We start from the raw sequence: 20317 nt of genomic DNA, 5'->3' as shown, positions 1-20317 counted from the left end.
GAAGTGTCTTAATAAATAGCGCGAGCATGTTCAAGCACAGCAATGAACGCAGTGGCTCAGAAATGCGGCAATTAATCCTCACAAACCAACCACTCTTTTGGGAAACCGATAGTTATACTGGCAGAAGGTCGACCTTGCCAGTGATTTTGGGAGGCAGTCCGCAACCTATACAAAAAAAGTGTGTTTCTTTTTTCCTTTTTTCCTTTTTTCTGTTATTGTGAGGACATATTGTTGTGCTCAGCAGTAAATTCCCTTTCCTTCTCTGCAATTCTTGGTTAGATTACCTGAGATCAATTGTGCAAACACTTTTTTCTACAATAATCTACTTTAAGGTTCTGAGAATAGGGCTTCTTTTCCTCATTTCAATTATGGAATGGTATACCATTTTCTCTCTACGTTCCTTGGTACAAGCTGCAATATTTTGGCTTTTTTATTACTAATGAGTTTATGTTTGTTGCTAGTGGCTTTGATTACGTTATTTTTTTCCATTTCAGAGTTTATTTACCATGATAAGTTTTACCTATTGGTAATTTACTATAGCCCGCTGCATTGTCTGATTGTCAATGTTTTTATAGTGCTCTAGCGTTTTGATACTGCTCACTACTAATATATATATGTACTTGATGCTATAAGTCACTGGTACGGTTTGCGGGTGTATGAACCATGTATGGCATTGCTTTTTGTGCTATCCTGTAGGTCCCAAAGCCTATCACAATGTGTTTAATGTCATGTTCAAAACATTGGGCTATGGTAGTAACTATAAAATACTGTATGTGACAACAGTGGGAGATCCGCTCATTAACCAAAGTAAAGGGCGTGAAAAGTGTTTGTATTTCTAATACTTGGCTAACGTCTACCTTTGTGAAATACATTCAATCACCTGTGATGAACCGAGAATAAAATATGATAAAAGTGTACTTAGTTGAGTATACAATCCCTATGCAGAATCTGAAAAAGTTGAATATTGACATTCTGCTATCACATCAAATACATTGCCAAAGAAGGAACCCACACTAAATGCTATGATCACCAACAACATTGGCACAGCGTCGAAGACATAAATGAAATACTCGTGGGAAATAATAAAACCATCAAATCCCTGAATAAATTCAACAACTCTGACGATAGAACGTACTAAAATCAAGACACTGCTCAATAATAGGGTAGCATTTACAATGAACCATTTTCTGGAAATGCCACTGTAGAACGAACATTTTTTTTTGACGCTAATTGAAAATCTTATCTCATTAATAATGAAAAATCCAAAAAAAACTATCTGTACAATAAGGCCAGCGGTTATGAGGTTTGAACCGGTCTTTGTCGATCCTTTCTTAGACATCAGCCCACCGCCTGCTGCTTGTAAAAAGAAACTAAAAACATCACCAACGACAAAAAATGTCGTACCGAAACGTGCGGAGATTAGCATCAAAGACTCGCATCTCATAGCATTCAAGAGTCTTCCAAAAACCATATAAATAGTCGCAGCGATTAGCGCTGGAGCCACCAATAAAAGGAGGGATTGAATAATATATGGCGCTATTTTTGTAGGATCGGAACTAGATAATACTCTGCCAATATACCCAATAAACTCCATGATGAAACCAATGAAAAAAGGTATAAATGCACAAACTGTCGACAAAACTTTGAATTTTTTTTTGGAATCATTATTTTCAAAAATAACAGACTTATCATCTGTCTTGTCATCTGTTTTATCATCTATCTTATCATCCGATGGCTCAAATGAGTTATATCTAGCTATTTTGGAAGCCTTTCTCGCAGCATTAAAAGTTTGCACAGCATAAACAACTATCATTAAAATAAAGAGCACGACAAACACAATCGCAGCTCCTTTGCTGGGCGTATAATGGTAAAGAACAAAGTCGGAGTCAGTAGACATTATTGAATGTTAAGATACAGTAAAAGATCTATCAAAGAGCTATATGAACTGCTTATCTCAACCTGATATTTTAACATTGATAGATGAGATGCAGGAATTTAGATGCTACGTTTCGGTAAGTGCTTTTATATTCATTATTTTGGCCTCTTGGCATTTCATGATTTAAACTGCATTTGGTTGAAAAGGCTGAGAATCTATTGTGCCAGCATTGACTTCTTGCCGCGGCATTGCCAAAGAGAAGCCTCACGTCGTATCGAGAAAAAGTTCCTTGCCGCGGCGTACGAAAACAAGGCTGAAACCTTAAACATGCGCTATACTACACGATCGCACTAGTCCAAATGGAAAATCGATTATCAAGAAAAAAGTGCATCTATGAGACCGGGTAACGTCAATCTATAATTGATGCAAGTGTGAAAATTCCCTTGTCCATAGTATATCTGAACAACTGCAAACTTCATCTAATAGATATTTTCAGTAAGATATCGCTTAAAGTACGCAATTCGTCTGTTAATGAAATGGCGGCAAAAAAGGAACTGAGAAGGCAAGGTTCGAGGGTGTCCAAAGCCTGTGAAAGATGCCGTAGGAAAAAGGTAAAATGTGACAGTAAAAAGCCATGTTTTGGTTGTATAGGATCTCAATCAAAATGCAGATATAAGAACCAACCTTGTGAACCTCTTGAGGCTTTCTTTAAATATACTGGTAGCCTCAGTAATGATTTGGATGATGTGAAATGTACTATAGAAAAATTGAAAACTCAACTGCCGTCAAGCGCGCCGGCATCTTTACAGAAAGGTTTAGGCAATATCTGCTCTGAGCTTGAAAAAATACAGCCTCAGCTATACCTTAATCTGGACAGCAAGGAAGTCAGTTCTTATAATGGAGCGAAATCGATAGAGACAGAAATCATTGGGAAGCAGTCCAACTGCTTGAACAGATTCTCCAATGCCTTTGAAAGTAATACTGCACAAAAAGTTGGTATATATTTTGGAGTCTATTCGCCGCTGTTATATTTTACCACCTCTGGTTGATTTCATGTTCAGATGATAGGGGTACGAGAGAAACGATTTATTTGTTTTTAAAGTTTCTTGATGCTACCTCTGCCGGACGTAATGATCCGAGAGTGACATCAATGCCTCCTCTTGAGTATTACGCAAAGTTAAATGGACTTATTTGTGGGGATGATGCGCTCATTCAGCACATTATGTCAAACATATCGGGTGATATCAAAGAGCGTACGAACAGTTCTCAAAGTCTTAAATTCGAAAAACCGACAGATTGATTCATGTACGGTGTACTTCTTATGGAAGAGCACCACAATACTCTGGCTGATACAAATCCGAGTTCTTTATCTTTGAAAAGATTTCTTGAGCAGGATGAATTGATTTTTTGTCTTTGTGTAGAGTATTTTGAAAGATCGATATTTTCAGCAGTGCACGACTTGGTTATATTGAAGGGGTTAGTTTCTCTGATAAGACATAGATATTGGATTGATGATTATTTCGTTTTGGGAAGGATTATTTGCACTATGTCCAGGCGAAGTTTAGATGCCGGTTTAAATCGTTGGGAATACTACATTGGCCAAGAAGAGGAAATTGCAGAAGAAAATCGTAAGTTATGGTGGGATTGCTATTGGTGGGATAGATGGTACACTTTAAATTCTGGTAAGGAACCAATGATTTCAGATGAAATGACTTCTTGTCTCTTTCCCAAAAAAGTAATTGGGCTGGGAGTAGATGATTCGATGGATTGTCTCACATTAATAGATTCAGTCAAACTCGATCCAACGAAACTTGATATTTGTGTTTCTTTTGGTTATATACTATTGGCAAAATTAATTACCACGGTATTCTTTGAGTTGCTTTATAATCGTAAATTCACAGACTACAGATTATTTGCAGTGCCTGACGCGAAAGACCTAAATAGGACAGCACGGCAGCTTAAGGTGGAGTTCTTCAAGATAAGAAGGATTTTTCTGGGCGTACAAGATAAATTAATCCCTTTTCTCAAGCAACATTTTGAAAACAGTCGCATATTTGAATTATATACACATTTTGAATTCTCCAAAGTTTGCTGTTTTCAAGGAATGGAAAGTTTGATATTGAGGATCCAAAACCTCTTGCAATCAAGTGAGAAAGTTGGTCTCGATATATGTATAAAACAAACAAGGCTTCAAACTTTTGAAACTTCTGTGGATATTTTAACGGAAATTCTCAGGCTGAAGGATTCACTTCATATCATGAAGTGTTCGTGGTTCTTGTATGCAATCTTGTTGAGAATTACTTCATATTTTATTGAGAACTCCAGAGAAGATCCGATTTACCATTTATCCTTAATGTGTGGTGTGATTGCTCTATACAATGATTTGTTGATAAATTCTAATAACATTGACGTCAACGATAACAACGCATTTTACAAAAAGTTGAAAAATGGTACAACAATGTCCTTTATCCTAACTCGTATTTGCTGCCAGGTATATATGCGATCACAGAAGATTTCTGAGGAGCTACTGTTCCACGAACTAAAAAAATACGGCCAGGCATGTTTAAATGCTGTTAAAGCAGTGTTGGATATTGCATGTGTCTGGTATGAAAACATAATAGGCGATCATAAGGAATCGAATTTTCGCAAAGAAATTCTCAATATTCTTGATAGGGACATGGGTGATTTTGTAAATAACAATATAGGTGTACAGGGGAAAAAAGATGGTACACTCCACCATGAGGGATTTCCAGTCAATAGCTCCGGTGTTTCTCTTGGACTGGATTTTATAAGTCTCGAAAACTTTGTGACTTCAGACTCTTTGCCGGACTTCCTAAACCTTTTTTGGGACGAAATTGAATTAGGCATTTCTAAATGAGTATTTTAAAAGCGAACGTTGAGTCTTCATAGTAAGTGATCCCTTACTTTATATATAATCAAAATGATGCGGAATGGTGTGGTCCTGAGGTAGTGGTTTTTGAACAGTATAGAGCGTTGTCTGCCGTTTTCAAAAGAACGTATTTAAATATATGCACTGCTATGGTACAGGTTAACCTTAATTATTCAAGAAATATTCTCCTTTTCCTTCAAGATATAGAAGAATTACTATGTTATGTTGATATTGCTATTCAACTTGCGCATTCCCGCAATTCGATGATCTCGCACATCCAATTTCTTTTTTGTTCTTGCTTGCATCACAGGTTCACTCTATTGAACCGTTTCACTCAGTTTTCTGAAGAAATGATTTGCAGGCGCTGACACCGAATACTGGGAAGCTGTCGCGCTGGATTTGAAATAATGCATGTATGAGAGCAAACTGTGGAAAAGTGGACACTTCTTTTTTTTGCTTCGATATGCCAAAGAGATTCCAAATATTCCTTCTGAAATCTTTTTTTTTGAAAGAAGACGAAAATACGAAGGTAAAGTCACTTGAGATTCACTATCTCCCATTGAAGAAGCACAGTGGGTTTATTTTACCCACACTGATAGTTTATGGAAGTGAAAACGCGTCGAGCGATAAATTAGCCCAAAAAATGTCCCATTTTCTCAGAATTCTCGTCAATTTAAATCCTCCTGGGTTCTTGATACAGCTAACTATCAATATTTTTCATTGTTGATCTTTCTGATCTGTATTTTACGTGGGCTTATACGGGATTTCTCGCTTTTGGCAGGTCCCTTAGATTTTTGCGACACTTTTGTCCGTTATTAGACACTTCCAAAGTTCAGACGTGAAGTAATACGGATCAAAAATAAAAATGCAATATTTGTCAATCATTCTTAATGAGCAAGAAAATTCGTGGAGTGATGTCGCGAAGGAAACGAATAAGTATTTGTTTGAGCGAGTATCGGAAGAAATGACGAGTTTGTTGTCAACAGTTTTTCAAGCGCTGCTTCACCAGTCTTCTATATTGAAGGAGTCGCCAATGATTTGTATCGTTAGATGCGGAGCCATGGCTACATATCAAGAAGGCACGAGCAACACGTAGTGATAATCGGCTTTTTTTGGGTATTAGGACGTACTTTTCGGTTCAAGGGCGTATATATTATAAGGTGCCAAATAAATTTTTCCAGAAAGAGGAGGCTTCTTTAAACCGGCGATAAAGGTTAATTTTCATTCAGAAGGGTTCTTGTTCTTACTGGCAGAATAGCATATTACTTATAATATGTTTAGGTCAGTATAACGAAAAGTGGCATATTGGGTAGCGCATCCTATTGGGCACAAGGATGGGCATATATTCGAAATGAACCACTTTAGTATTATTTCTCGTAACAATTAACTACTGATCAATGAACAAGTTGCCGATCATGTTAGGCACGACCAAAGCAACCTAGCACCCCTAGTTTTTTTAATATATCTTCCTTCGAGAAACAGAGAAGACCACAAGTTCGATTGAATGGAACACTAAAATTAACGCATGAGCATTGATATGACTATGATGGTGTCAATTTGAATTCATCTAAACTGAGATTAGCGTCAAAGTAAATTCTGACTTAAAATGGGATTCTATAACTTGTACCCGTAATTTAATTTTCAATATCAGGAACTCCAGATCTCCCCCGTTTTTGGAAACTTCTTTTCTTAGCAGCATCTTTGCCATTTTAAATAATGATAAAACTAATATATTCAAAGACACAGCTGTGTTAGCGCAGCATCACAATGGCCTACCTTGGCACCATGATATTGGAAATTTAGAATGAAGCGGATATCAACAACATCCAGTAGCAAAAATGGTTCAGCATGATTTAAATCCCTCTTGTAGCTTCTGTTATTTGCATAATGTATGGTTAAGACACTGGAAATATGTAATTAGGTAAATTGATCGTAGTTGTACAGCAGTAAAGCCTTTTCAATGATTTGTTGAACGAGCACAGCCCGTCTATTCAAAAACCACCAAAGTTGTTGCTTCGAGTTCAACCACAACATCGACTGCCAGCTAATTTTCAGATCTTTATCTCAGGAGACAGTAAGGCCATTATAGTTCGACAGAATATCCTGTTATTTCAATATATGGTTATTTGTTTTTAATTCCGACTACGACTGCTGCTCCCGCTTAGTTACTTCATTTGATATTTGTCTAGTTCAATGAAGCCCTAGCCGCACAGGCACTGTTTAAGCGATATAACGTCAACTTCTGAAAACTATTTTGCTCGTTATCCTGCGAAATTCGCTCTCTTTATAAGACACTTAAGCAGTAGTATATTTTACCACTCTATATGTAGCAACACGCTTACGATGAATAATGTTTTCTGTCTAGTCAATCGCAGGCATCGTTCTCTCGATATATTTAATTTTTTGAAGTTTACTCCGAATATTACTTAATCAATAAAATGACAAAAATCGAGACTACGAGGTTGCCTTGTACTACCTACATGTGCCTAAAAAAGTAATGGTCACTAAACAATTGTTGAGACGACAAATCAAAACGGCAATAAGAGCCCTTGATTGCGGTACTATCGCTGCAGAATCGCATGCCATCTCTAAAGTAGTGCGCTCATTAATTGCTTCCATTAATGCAAGGCGTGTGGCATGTTATATGAGCATGGATAAAGGAGAAGTAATGACCGAAGAAGTTATAAAGAACCTGTTTCATGATGGGCAAGAGGTCTTTTTGCCAAGATGTACACATACTTCCGAATCCAAGCACTTTAAATTACGGGAAGACCATCATGCACATTTGATATTTCATCGAATGAGTAGTTTGACAATGGTGCACAACTTGAGGCCTGTAGGTCCGTATCAGCTAAGAGAGCCCGAAGCACACATCGATGAGGCCACCAGTTTGGATCTTGTGTTGGTGCCTGGAGTGGCATTCGATATTAAAACCGGTGCAAGGATGGGTCACGGTGCCGGCTACTACGACGATTTCTTCCAGCGTTATAAGATACTACATGAAGGTCAAAAACCTCTCCTAGTAGGGCTATGCCTTATGGAGCAAGTCACTTCGCCTATTCCTTTAGAGAAACACGATTTCCCTATGGACTGTATAGTCTGTGGAGACGGTTCCATACATTGGGTTAGATAGTTCCATATATATTATTTACATGTATAGCCACTGCATGGATAACAGACAGCATGGTCTATTTTTCTTGTTTTATGGTTTTCCTACTCGCTAGCAAAGGTAGCATCAGCTTTGACTAATGTCTTATTGCCACTTTGGTCCATCAGTTCGGCCTTTAATTTGGTCTTGTTACCATATTGCTGAAGATCGGTAGTTCTTACTACAACAAACTGATTTGCCAGCGTGGGGAATTTGTATGAGATACTCAAATCCTTGGTCTCTTGGTTTATGTTTTTGGTCCCTTTTTCAAGTCTAATGGCTTCTTTCATCAGGTCCTCGATCACTGTTGCCAATATGCCCCCATGAATCAAAAAGGGATAGCCTGTCAGTTTCATTCCTAAATGGTATAGCCCGACAGTTTCACGTCTACTTGGGTTATAATAGACTCTAGGTGGTATAGCAATCCCGCCAGGAGTGTTTAATGCCTTCGACACCAACAAGTTTTTGTCTTCATTAGCAATCACTTGTACGAAACCAGCTTCCTCCAACTGTTTCACGATAGATAAATCATTCAGGCGCCTGTTCAAATCCGCATGATATTTGAGGACTTCATCTGCATCCTTGGGAAGAGCGTCATATCTCCAATAGGCTAGCAGGTCTGTGAATGTCATGTGCTGCGTTAAGTACCATCCCCCAAGGAAGCTTGCACCAAAAATTGACCATGGAATCCACTTTCTTTTAGGTTTGGAGGCCGTTTTGAAGACAATGCCATTCGTATACTTTCTCAACTGCCCCAGTGTAATTCTTTTAAGCATTTTTACTCTTATTTCACCTTACCAATACGACCGTTTTCTCTTGCTTTTCTTAAAAATCCTTTGTGCAATTTGTAAACTTGATTTTCCCTTCTCCGAAGGGGTCTCATTGAAAATCCATCTTCAGGGATACATGCTGTCTCTTAATTCACACATTCTACCATGCGCCGATAAGGAAGTTTTTGAGGGTTAGTCTTTGAAGTTATGAACTTGTTCTATCAAGTGTTGAAGGATGAATCGAATATCGCCCATCAATCGCCCCCCCTGATAGTATTGTTCATGTTGGGACAAGTGGGTTTATCGTTGCCCGCGTGAGTAACAATAGTTACATCCTGGAACATTTGGATGGCCAATGACATATACCTAGTATTTGCTAGACTTGTTTGATTAGTGGTGCAAGTTAAGTTAATGGTCTGTCAATTGAACATCAACTTGGAATCTATATACAGAAGATATGAGTTGTCACTTTGGCCTTATCATAAGTCCCAGAGTTTACTACTATATTGGAAAAATCTAAAACCCGCGGATTGTGAAAGAAAGATCTGCTTTTATTCTTAATTAATACTACTAATTATCGACATATCTTTTGTTGGAACAATAATCAACTATCCATCAATTACTAGTACAGCTGATTAATACATTCAATCACGTAGCTAGAAGATTATCATATACGGTGTTAAGAAGATGACAAAAATTATTAGACCAGTGAAATAAGATACAGGACAGTCATCAAATTTAGTGGAAGCTGAAGTGCAAGGATTGATAATGCAATAGGATCAATGAATAAAGACGTATAAAATGAAGAAAGAAATAAGAATAAGATTATGTAAAAGTGTTGATTCCCTTTCGTGAATTCCTAAATCCATGAGGAGAACTTCTAGTATATCCTATATACATAATATTATTAATTGTTGATAATTAGTAGTATTAATTAAGAATAAAAGCAGAAATCTTTCTTATACTTATATAAGAGAGGTATATAAAACACACGCCGATTGGACATATTAAGTATGTTCAACATAACAATAACCTAGGGAATTTACTATAAGTTCAATGTAACGACTCATATCATTTATATATAAATTCCAAGTTGATATTCAACTAATGGATCTTTGACTCCAAGTGCACCCATCAATAGAACGTCATTTCAACATTCTTCATCCTGAAACAAGGACTAGTTATGTGAATAATGATGAACTTACTTGTTCCAACATTGATGGATGGCTGATTACTGTTACATAACAAATATATAAGAGGGAAGATGATTGCTGTTTTTCCTTTTACGCTTAAATAAGTGTTAACAATCGAGTTTCTCACTGTTGTATTACGGGCTCGAGTAATACCGGATGTCTTGACAATCCTAAATTCGTTTAGGAGAGTAACTTGTTGTCAGACTTATTATTAACGTGATTCACAGAATGTTACTTATCCTATATAATCTATATAAGATCTGAATCTAACTAAAGGGTGGAAGCGCGGAATCTCGGATCTAAACTAATTGTTCAGGTATTTATACGTTTGGTTGGTTTGGTTCATCTTAGGCAAGTAGGCTGCCTAGTATACTCAATCTTGTCTGTTTTGGAACTATTGTTTGGTACGTGTTTCATACATGTTTTATGTCTAGGTTGATAAATCTAGTAATGCTGAGGTATCTCATTTTGAGATACAACACTCACATATAAATTACTGGTCTCTTGGCCCAGTTGGTTAAGGCACCGTGCTAATAACGCGGGGATCAGCGGTTCGATCCCGCTAGAGACCATTTTTTTTCTTTTGGCAATCTAAGAAAAAAAGTGTAGAACAAAAGCATTATTTTTCAGTCAATAATCTAAAGAACTTGCCGTAAGACTCACTAAGTTATTGGTCCATTTACAGAGGATACGCACAAGTAGAACGATGTCAATAGAGAACATGAGCGGAGAATCGCCAATCAACCACCAATCGCTTACTGAAGCAAGTGTTGGCGAGAGAGAAGTGAAAACGAAAAATGAAAGGATGATACGCCAGACAAAACTTTTGAAGGATACTTTGGATTTATTGTGGAATAAAACTTTAGAACAACAAGAGGTCTGTGGGCAACTTAAGCAGGAAAATGACTACCTGGAAGATTATATTGGCAATTTGATGAAATCTAGTAACGTGCTAGAAAAATAGCTTTTCAGTGTCTTTTTCCCAGTTGAAATAGGTAAACAATCAAATGGATGCACTTCATTAATGCCCGACAAACTTTCCATGCATTTGTCTTTTCTCTCTGCTGGATTTCCATGCCTTGCGCTTGTTACGAAGTAGTCAGTATGGTGTGTCTAAGTGTGGAAAACGCCACAAAGAAAGCATGAAGAAAAAAGGATAAGTTTCTGAAAAGACACCCTCGAAAGATTTTATTGCGGTTATTTCATGATTATGGCATACATTCCTCTAGAAGTTGTATTACCACTCGTTTAGTTTCTACTTCTTGCGGCAAGCCTTGCAATATAGACTCTCAGATATAGGACCAAAATGAATATCAATGGAAGATTGCAGCAAGATGAAAATCAAGCACATCTTTTCTTACATAAGAAACCAAGCAGTTTCTTGATAAAGGAAAAGACAGCGACAAAATCCAAGGATCCTGACAATATAAGGCTTCGTGATTTAAACTTTAATCATAGAAAAGATCTGGATGAAGGGAAAAAAGCAAAACAGATCCCGGTTCAGGTAAGCTTTGAGAAGTCTGACAGATCTGAAATTCGTACTGGCTTAGAATCAGATGAATTGAGTGATATTAACCTTGATTATATACCGGATTCCCCACTTATACAGAAAATATCAGGGCCTGAGAATTCTACTGTTGTCACACCAAAAAATATAATATATTTACAATCCGATTCCGATCTTATTCTCGACGAATGCGACCGTAATTTCGACTGTGGCCCCTTTTATCATCTGTATAACTACGAAAATAGAATTGAGCCCGATGATTACGAAGCTATTGTAGAAGCTATTATAACGGACGAGATTGCTTGCACATATCCGGTTTTCGAACGAGAATTAGAGTATCAAGAACTCAAGAATCTTGTCAGAAAGAGGGATTATGTTTTATATTATTTGTTATCAAGGGATTCTTTGGGATTTTTTCAATTAAAAGAGGAACGCACTTTATTTTATACGTACCCTTCAATTGCGTACACTAGTCCCTTGAGGTATTTGGATAATGGGTCTGAAAACGAACTGTTTACCGAGGAGGATGATGAGCTGCTTCAGTCATTTGATTTTGAAAATATGTCATCCGTGAGGACTTTAGAAAATAATATATCACGGTAGTAATATTTAGTTCCGTATATACGCATTAGAATTGCCAGCAGTATTTTCTACGTAAATGATGGCATTACTCCAGTTTTTAAGTTCATTGAACATAGAATCATGCAAAAACATTAATAATTAAATAAGAAAAAAGTTTTCGTAAAAAGCAATGTAAAATCTTCATCAAATACAATATACAAAGGTCTAATCACTTGAATCTGTAATACCCTTTTCACCAATTACATAAACGCACTCTTTTTCGGGCATATCTGGAGAGTCTTGCAATTTGGCAACTCTTTCGTCCCCACGACCTTTTCTCAATAGAATTCTTGTTGCTGAAGCGTGTGCCAAGACGTGCCCTCCAATGGGTTTCCTACCATCTGCAGACGCAAATAATGCAGAAGCTCCGGGGTCTGATTGAACTTGATTCGTTAAAAATACAGCGACATTGAATTCCTCTGCCAATCTATTTAATTTGAAAAGATGTTGATTCAACTTCTGCTGTCTTTCACTTAGTTCACCTCTACCACAATAATCCACTCTAAAATTTGCCATTATAGAATCCACCACAATTAGACGATAGTCTCCGGAACTGAGTTCTTCACCCAACTGTTCTACAAGTTCCATTTGATGTTCACTATTCAAGGCTCTAGCATAGGAGACGTTTGCCAAACATGATTCAGGATCGAGTTCGTAACCTTCTGCAATTTGTTTGATTCTCTCTGGCCTGAAAGTACCCTCGGTATCAATATATGCCACTTTACCTTCACCGCCTCCCATTTCTCTCGGAAGCTGTGTTGTGACACATAAGGTATGAGACATCTGTGTCTTACCACACCTGAATTCACCAAAGACTTCTGTGATACTCATCGTCATTATTCCTCCACCCAGGACAGAGTCTAATTGTTTCGATCCGGTTGATAATGAATACACACGTTGTCTTATATCCAACTGAACGGTGGCGGGAATGAAGCCCACCTGAATGATTTTGCCGGCTGCTTCTTTGATCTTTTCCACTTTAACCTCACTTAATCCTTTTATTCTACAAAGGTGTCTCCTTGTTGTTGATAGAACAGTCTTTAACCAAAGAGCAATTACTCACAATTAAAAGTTAGTAAAAAAAATAAAGACAACATTACGTCAATATGCAAAGTCACTTTAACATACATTGACTGTGTATATCCCGCCTGATTTCAATTTTTGAAGATCTGAAGCATTGATGCCGTAGTTCTGTAATTCATCCACACCAAGAATATTTTTTGTTGTATCGTTGTCCACTTCAGTTCCAGTAACAGACATCGTTTTTCGGGCACGTCGGTACTTAGCATAGCAAACCAAGATGTACACAAGACAGTACAACCGAACCTTATATCTTAATCAATCTTCCTTTCCTTTTTATACAAAAGTTGAGAGTTGGGCGGCTAATTTCGGTGCGTTAAAAAGAGTGCACAGTGTGGGGGGAAAAAGCAATGAAAACCAAAAAGGCATAAAAAAAGCTATATTTTCGATATACAATTAAAATATACGTGATTTACATTTTTTTGCTGTAGAATGGTACTTCTGGAAAAGAATATCTTGCGATCATAGTATTATTGTTTTGTTTTTTTCTACTCCATTATTTTCTCTGCGGTTGATTAATCTCTAGAGGCAAAACCTTGCTTTTTGAAGTCCCACGTGTCTTCAGGGATTCTTCCTCTTAAAGTTGGAGTTTCCGTACCTTTCACGTAGACATCTTCGAATAGGATAGATAGTTTAGCCTCTGGAGGGGGAGCGGCGTCAGCCAATTCAACTTGTTCGTCAACGTATTTTCTAGCGGACTTGTCGTAAGCCTTGACTTCCGCTTCAGTGGCAATACCCAAGTCGATCAAATGCATCTTGAGACCGGCAATTGGATCGTTCTTGGATCTCATGTGTTGGATTTCGTCTCTAGTTCTGTATGTGGTACCAGGGTCGGACATAGAATGACCACCGTATCTATAGGTTTCGTATTCCAAGACAAGAGGACCCTTGCCAGATAGACACCAGTCCTTAGCAAACTTGGAAGCTTGGTAGACAGCTAAAATATCCATACCGTTGACCTTCAGACCTGGGATGTATTGACCACGTTTAAAGTACTCGGTCATGGCGGAGGACCTCGAAGCAGCGGTACCCATACCATATTTGTTGTTCTCACAACAAAACACGACGGGCAAGTTCCATAACTTGGCCATGTTGAATGACTCAAAGACCTGACCTTGGTTGGAAGCACCATCACCATACAAAGTGAAAGAGCAGGCATCTTCGTTCTTATATTGGTGAGCGAAAGCCAAACCGGCACCCAAGGGAACCTGGGCACCCACGATACCATTACCACCGTAGAAGCCTGGAGCGTAAAGATGCATGGAACCACCCTTACCGAAGGAGACACCGGCTCTTCTGCCCATCAATTCAGCCAGGACGGCCTTCACTGAAGCACCTCTCATGAAGGTGAAACCGTGACATCTGTAAGACGTGATGATGGAGTCCAATTTTGTTATGGCATTTTCGATACCGACGGCAATAGCTTCCTGGCCGACAGATAGATGGCAGAAACCTCTGATTTTTTTGGCCTTGTACAGGGCATCGCAAGCCATCTCCATTCTTCTGATGATGACCATATCTTTATACATTTGTAACAAGGTGGCTTTGGAAGTCTCATAAGACAAGTCTGGGGGGTCCAGCATGTACGACTCGAAGGAGGATTCAGGCAACTCGATTTGCACTGTATCCGAGCCCTCGATATCCTCAGGGGCCTTCTTATCGTTAGTTTTTAAAGTTGCCATAGTACGAATATGGCCTAGCCTGGTGGAAGTGTGGAGAACACTTCCTAGCCCACGGACCAATTGCGATGGTTGGCGTTTGAATGAAGCAGCAAGCATTGGCACGGACGTGGTTTCCCTTCTTATTGCTATACACGACTCTTTTGTATGGCTTGAGATGTGATAAGTGTAAAAAGTTTTTGCCGTTACGAAAGTGGAGTTGCTTCTTGTTATGCCAGAGGGGATCATTTGTCGGGAGTCATGATGCGACGTTTACCCGGGCAGGCGAGGGGTGGTGGAGGAATCAGAAGAGAGCTAAATAAATGTACACGTCAAAACGATATAATTCAAGTAACACATACATCCACATACTCACACGTTTGTGTGTGTACACGCGTATGTTGATGTTATATATGTATACATATAGATATAGATATATAATGGCAATAATGAACTATAAATTATTACACCCCCGTTCTTATTTTTTTCTTTTTTTTAATGATTTTTCTTTGGATTTATCGGAATACTTACTTTGGTGCTTCACCTTCGGCAGCAGCAGCAGCAGCAGCAGGTGGTTGCTGCTGTTGCTGTTGTTGCTGTTGGTCCTCAGCTTGGCCCGATTCGGACATGTCTGAAGTCCATAAAGTTAGATTGTCCCTTAGCAGTTGCATGATCAATGTGCTATCTTTGTATGATTCTTCGGATAGAGTGTCCAGTTCGGCAATAGCGTCGTCGAAGGCTTGCTTGGCCAAATGGCAGGCTTTGTCTGGAGAGTTTTGGATTTCGTAGTAGAAGACTGAGAAGTTTAGGGCCAAACCTAAACGGATTGGGTGAGTTGGGGGTAACTCTGTGGTGGCAATCTCGGAAGCAGTCTTGTAGGCCTCCAAAGAGGCGTTGGTTGCCTTTTCTCTAGCGTCGCCACTGGAAAATTCAGCCAAATAACGATGGTAGTCACCTTTCATCTTGTAGTAGAAGACCTTGGACTCGCCGGTGGTAGCGGATGGAATCAAATGAGAGTCTAGCACGGACAAAATGTCGTCGGAGATCTTGGTTAGTTCCGTCTCAATCTTCGAACGGTACGAGCGAATCAACTCGACCTGGTGTTCAGATTTTTCCTTGGACTCCTCCTTTTGCTCGATAGAAGAAACAATTCTCCAGGAGGCACGACGAGCACCGATAACGTTCTTGTAAGCAACCGACAACAAATTACGTTCTTCGACGGACAATTCTTGGCCGGAAGAGGCAACGGTCTTCATGTTTTCGACCATTTCTTCATAACGTTCGGCCTGTTCAGCCAACTTGGCCAAATACACAGAATCTTCACGACTGGTTGACATTGTTATCTTTAATTTATCTTTATTTTGCTTTCTTTTCTCACTTGCTTGCGCTATTATTTTTGAAAAGTAGGAAAAAGTAAGTTATTTTTGCAGAAACCACACGGTTTTATGTTACACTTCGTTTCGTTTTCAGTTTTAAGGTCCAATAATAAAGAGTTTCCTTTTCCTTTTTGCTGCGCGTGGAAAAGCGTGTCTTTTCTCTTACCCCTGTTTTTTTTGTTTTTTTTTGTTTTTTGCTTTTCTTTGCTTTTTGCCTCTGTCTCCCCGCGCCCCGCCCACATAGAGGAAGCCCGGTGGCGAGCTTCCTCTTTTGCCATCGGGCCCGGACGGCACAGCTTCCGCAAAGTGGCTCTCCGCTTTCCAAACAGGAAGCTCGTCACGTGCCTGCTTGGCCTGCCCCCCCCCCCCCCTCCCTTTTCTCCCGCGTCTTCAATCTACTATTCCATGTCTATCTATCTGTCTATTATCTATCTGCATCTATTTATCTATCTGTATTGTGCAATCAATACATAAAGTCGGGTACTTCCTTTTTCTTTTATCTTGGTATGATGTTGCTCAGTCGGCTAGTAGGCCGCGAGGTCCGTAAATATGGCATCTTGTTCCTCGAGGTAGGTGACGTAGTCTCTCCACAACGGGTCTCCCTTTTTTAAGACATCCTTGTTACCCACCACGATTAGTCCGTGCTTTGCTCTTGTCAATGCCACGTTTAGTCTTCTCCTGTCACGTAAAAATCCGATTTTGTTTTCGGCGTTGTTTCTGACACATGAAAATATAATGAAAGATTTTTCGTGGCCTTGAAATGAGTCCACGGTAGCGACGTGCAGACCGTTGACGATGTTGATCACATTGTTTTGCAGGCTGCTGGCACCTTGGGAACCGGCCGCGTTAAATAGCTCGATTTCGTCATATTCTTGCTCCATGGAAATCTGCCTAGGGTTGATGACTGTGTTTTTGGTCAAGATGTTTGACAGCAGATCGCGCTGCGCGGAATACGGAGTTACGATACCAATTTCCTCCAGCGGCACTTTCTTGTCCAACAGTAGTATTTGAACAATATTCACGATCTCTCCGCATTCGTGTTTGTTTTCGTACGTGAAGCCGACTATGTCTCTTTGCGCGCTTCTCACTCTGCTCTCCGACCCCAAATCACAGTGGTAGAAGAATAACGGATGCTCCACGCCAGGCCATCCCTTTTGTTTCCCCGTCACACCGTCTCTCAATTCACCGTTGTAGATTTTCTTTATGGGGAATTCGCTGATCTTCGGATGCATTCTGTACTGTGTATCTAGCATCAGCCGATTCTTGTACGTGCCGTTGGATAAGACTCTTTCAAATAGCGAGGTTTCTAGCTGAGGGATATTGCTGAAACTGGATAGTTGCTTTTCGTCACCAACGAAGACAAAATTTCTTATACCCGGCAATGAAAGTGGAACTAGCGTGGAGGCCTCTGAGGATTGTGTAGCCTCATCCATTATCACCACGGGACATTCTTTGATGACTTTCAATTCCCGTCCACCAGCTGCGATGTTAGTGGTGAAAATGATTTGTGATTGAGATACGACCTTGTTGGTGATACGATTTCTTTCTTTGTAAAACTTGGCGTCTTCTGATTTGGATATCACCTCACCCCTGCGAGTTTTGTTTGCCACCACCCGCATATCTGGTGAAAGATTCTTATACACAATATTGTGGAGACAGATTTCTCCGAGCGGATGATCGTCGCCATACTGTTGCTCCTTTCTCTTTGACAGTATTCTCAAGATCTTTATCTGGGGCCTATTCTCCATAATTTTCTCAGCAATGTTATCAATTGCGATATTGGACGCGGCAACACACAATACGGGGAATGCATGGAACCTTTCAATCACTTGAATGATTATTTCCTCGATGGTTGATGTCTTGCCTGTACCAGGCGGGCCTTGCAGAATTGTAATACTATTGTTTAAAACATGTTCTACAGCAGTCTTCTGAGAGCGGTTCAGTTTGTCACTGGAAAACTTCAATCTATTATCGAAATAAATCTCTTTAATGGGCTTCTGGCCCAATAATAGATCAATGAATTTTGGGTTCGTAATACGGGTCATCGCAAACAAAATTCTACTTGCCTGTGCAGAAGTGGGTAAGAGCTTGAATTGAGATGATCCATTTTTCGTCGGTAATTTCAAATTATTCCACGAAAACAGCTCCACCAATAACACGTACTTACCTCTTTGAACAGAAAGTTCCTTAATAAAAATATACCAAATTTGCGTTTCATCCTGAGTGCAGAAGAAGAACGGTTGTCTCTCATTGAATGCTGGTCTACCGAGCGCGAGTAAGTTTGCAGGAAGCAGTTTTTCAAGTTCGCGGTTGTTGTTCTTGTCAACATTGATGATGAAAGCTGTGTCTTTTCCATTGCGAGGCCACAGTATATTGAAATTTTGAACGAAGTCATTCTCTAATCGCTGTTCCAAAAATATGGCATAAGAGTAGTCATTCAAGTACGTGTTCAAATCAGGATATGAGAGCGTTGGCTTAAAGGAATTATATTTTGTCAGTGGTTCACCTTCTTCATAAATTAGTTTTCCATCTTTGGTTTTTTCAACATCTTTACCTTGATGTGAACTTATCTCTGATTTCCTACGTATCATTGGAGATGGGAATTTATCCTTCAACACTGATTCATCATTAGTCTTTCTTTGGTGATTTCGTTTTTCTTCCGTTATAGTGATTTTTTCGTTTAGACAAACGCTCGGTTCCTTGGAATACTCAGCATCAGAACCAACTTTCCATTTCTTGGTTTGTTCATCTGCCGGGCTATTCCGTTTCCTGTTAAGTGCATTTTTTTGGCTATTCAAGTTTAAGTTGCCTTCTTGCGCATTTTCATTGCCTTTTTTACCGTTAGTACTGATCTTTTGATCCATATCTGCTGTTTTACTCTTTCTCAAAGAAATATCATTCATGGCACTTGACGCATCCTCATTCGAAGCTTTTGATTGGGGTAACTTATCCGATTTTACTTTGCTTTTGACATCAGAGTTTGCCGGAGTTCGCTTAGTGTTTTTCTTCCTAGCTTCTGGAATGCTGTTTGGGTGATCAATATTTTTCTTATAATTTGTCTTGTTTTCTTTTCCTTTCTTTCTATTCGATGAGCTAGGATTGCCTCTTTGGGTCGCTAATTTGTTTGTTTTTGCAGTAATTTTTGGATCGCTTTCTATTGCCCTGAAACCTTTAAAGTTTTTCAAACTGGAATTACTAGAGCTCTGAATAATGCTATTTTCCTTTTTCACTTTGTAGGCGATTCTACTTATTTTGTCTTCAAAAGTTTCCTTCTTCTCCTTTTTGGATTTGCCATGCTTATCACCATTCTTCCCTCTACCAACTCTTCTTCTTCCCCTTTCTCTGGGCTTCCTTGCAGTATTAGGTGTTTCTTTGAATCCGAGGTAGATGTATAAAAATCTTCCACTCTTTTCAGAAGTAAATTCTCTGCTTTTACTCGAGCTCGGTAAACATTTGTCACATAATACTTCCGCGTTTCTGTTTACGTTTAAATTAGTTTCCTCTCCACAGTTATCACAGCAACACTCCCTGACCTTAACATACTTACCCCAAAATTTCAATATGGAGCCATTTTGTAATGAATAACTAGTTGATGGACGTTCCATCTCTGAATATCCTTTTCGAAAGCACGAATTACAAAGTAAGATCATATCCTCACCCCCAAACCTAATGATATGAAGTTGGTGAATATTTGTATCTTGGCATTCTTCACAACAGATATCCTCATCACTTGCAATATTGAAAACTGTTTTATGTCTGGTGGCTGAGAGGTGCTTCATCATTTGCTCAGCATTTGAGGTATGGCCACAAGTTTTACACTGGAAGCTCATGTTGTGCTATTTCTTAACAAAATGAACGTGTTTAGTTACCAACACTCTGCTTAAAACTTGTGGGCTCATCTCCACATTCATGTCTGTCTTAACCAATGTCAAGCTTCAAATTGAAATTTGAGCACTACCCGAGCACAGATTTGGAAAAAAATAAAAAAAGAAATAATAGCACTATAACTGGGCCTCTCTGAACTGAATATAGAAGCGTATTGAATTGACGTTACCGATGAACTGAGATTTGCGACTACAATGCTTTTCTAGACTATATTGGTTGGTGTGGGCGGTCGTACATTAGCAGCATTCGTCTTGTGCGAAATGAAATTTCTTAAAGTTGATGAAGCCTTTGAAAACAAGACCAGAATAAGCGC

At 39.1% G+C, this 20317-nt stretch overlaps 10 protein-coding genes and 1 non-coding gene across 11 annotated transcripts; 5 read left to right on the top strand and 6 right to left on the bottom strand.

The window, feature by feature from the left end:
- Window positions 1-937: 937 nt before the first annotated feature.
- PUG1 (Pug1p) lies at window positions 938-1897 on the bottom strand (the record flags this gene model as incomplete). Its single annotated transcript, XM_056227599.1, has 1 exon — window positions 938-1897. The coding sequence occupies one exon, from the start codon at window positions 1895-1897 to the stop codon at window positions 938-940; it is 960 nt and encodes a 319-aa protein (XP_056087405.1).
- Window positions 1898-3179: 1282 nt separating this feature from the next.
- On the top strand, window positions 3180-4754 carry TOG1 (Tog1p; the record flags this gene model as incomplete). Its single annotated transcript, XM_056227598.1, has 1 exon — window positions 3180-4754. One exon carries the CDS (start codon window positions 3180-3182, stop codon window positions 4752-4754), a length of 1575 nt encoding a protein of 524 aa, XP_056087404.1.
- Window positions 4755-7263: 2509 nt separating this feature from the next.
- FAU1 (5-formyltetrahydrofolate cyclo-ligase) lies at window positions 7264-7899 on the top strand (the record flags this gene model as incomplete). The annotated part of the gene is made up of 1 exon (XM_056227597.1): window positions 7264-7899. One exon carries the CDS (start codon window positions 7264-7266, stop codon window positions 7897-7899), a length of 636 nt encoding a protein of 211 aa, XP_056087403.1.
- Window positions 7900-7979: 80 nt separating this feature from the next.
- On the bottom strand, window positions 7980-8690 carry FMP10 (Fmp10p; the record flags this gene model as incomplete). Its single annotated transcript, XM_056227596.1, has 1 exon — window positions 7980-8690. The coding sequence occupies one exon, from the start codon at window positions 8688-8690 to the stop codon at window positions 7980-7982; it is 711 nt and encodes a 236-aa protein (XP_056087402.1).
- Window positions 8691-10375: 1685 nt separating this feature from the next.
- Window positions 10376-10449, top strand: Skdi_5.trna20I. The gene has a single exon. It is a non-coding gene; the product is annotated as a tRNA-Ile (tRNA).
- A 134-nt stretch (window positions 10450-10583) lies between these two features.
- Window positions 10584-10841, top strand: SLO1 (Slo1p; the record flags this gene model as incomplete). Its single annotated transcript, XM_056227595.1, has 1 exon — window positions 10584-10841. The coding sequence occupies one exon, from the start codon at window positions 10584-10586 to the stop codon at window positions 10839-10841; it is 258 nt and encodes an 85-aa protein (XP_056087401.1).
- A 342-nt stretch (window positions 10842-11183) lies between these two features.
- ISC10 (Isc10p) lies at window positions 11184-11987 on the top strand (the record flags this gene model as incomplete). Its single annotated transcript, XM_056227594.1, has 1 exon — window positions 11184-11987. One exon carries the CDS (start codon window positions 11184-11186, stop codon window positions 11985-11987), a length of 804 nt encoding a protein of 267 aa, XP_056087400.1.
- Window positions 11988-12170: 183 nt separating this feature from the next.
- On the bottom strand, window positions 12171-12842 carry DMC1 (recombinase DMC1; the record flags this gene model as incomplete). The annotated part of the gene is made up of 1 exon (XM_056227593.1): window positions 12171-12842. One exon carries the CDS (start codon window positions 12840-12842, stop codon window positions 12171-12173), a length of 672 nt encoding a protein of 223 aa, XP_056087399.1.
- A 758-nt stretch (window positions 12843-13600) lies between these two features.
- PDA1 (pyruvate dehydrogenase (acetyl-transferring) subunit E1 alpha) lies at window positions 13601-14863 on the bottom strand (the record flags this gene model as incomplete). Its single annotated transcript, XM_056227591.1, has 1 exon — window positions 13601-14863. One exon carries the CDS (start codon window positions 14861-14863, stop codon window positions 13601-13603), a length of 1263 nt encoding a protein of 420 aa, XP_056087398.1.
- A 407-nt stretch (window positions 14864-15270) lies between these two features.
- On the bottom strand, window positions 15271-16080 carry BMH1 (14-3-3 family protein BMH1; the record flags this gene model as incomplete). The annotated part of the gene is made up of 1 exon (XM_056227590.1): window positions 15271-16080. One exon carries the CDS (start codon window positions 16078-16080, stop codon window positions 15271-15273), a length of 810 nt encoding a protein of 269 aa, XP_056087397.1.
- Window positions 16081-16643: 563 nt separating this feature from the next.
- On the bottom strand, window positions 16644-19949 carry ECM32 (RNA helicase; the record flags this gene model as incomplete). Its single annotated transcript, XM_056227589.1, has 1 exon — window positions 16644-19949. One exon carries the CDS (start codon window positions 19947-19949, stop codon window positions 16644-16646), a length of 3306 nt encoding a protein of 1101 aa, XP_056087396.1.
- Between the last annotated feature and the right edge of the window lie 368 nt (window positions 19950-20317).

This window comes from Saccharomyces kudriavzevii (assembly GCF_947243775.1).
Source record: "Saccharomyces kudriavzevii IFO 1802 strain IFO1802 genome assembly, chromosome: 5".
In the NCBI taxonomy this organism is placed as follows: Eukaryota; Fungi; Ascomycota; class Saccharomycetes; order Saccharomycetales; family Saccharomycetaceae; genus Saccharomyces; species Saccharomyces kudriavzevii.
Note: the sequence above shows the minus strand (reverse complement) of the source record. Positions and strands in the feature narration are given on the sequence as shown.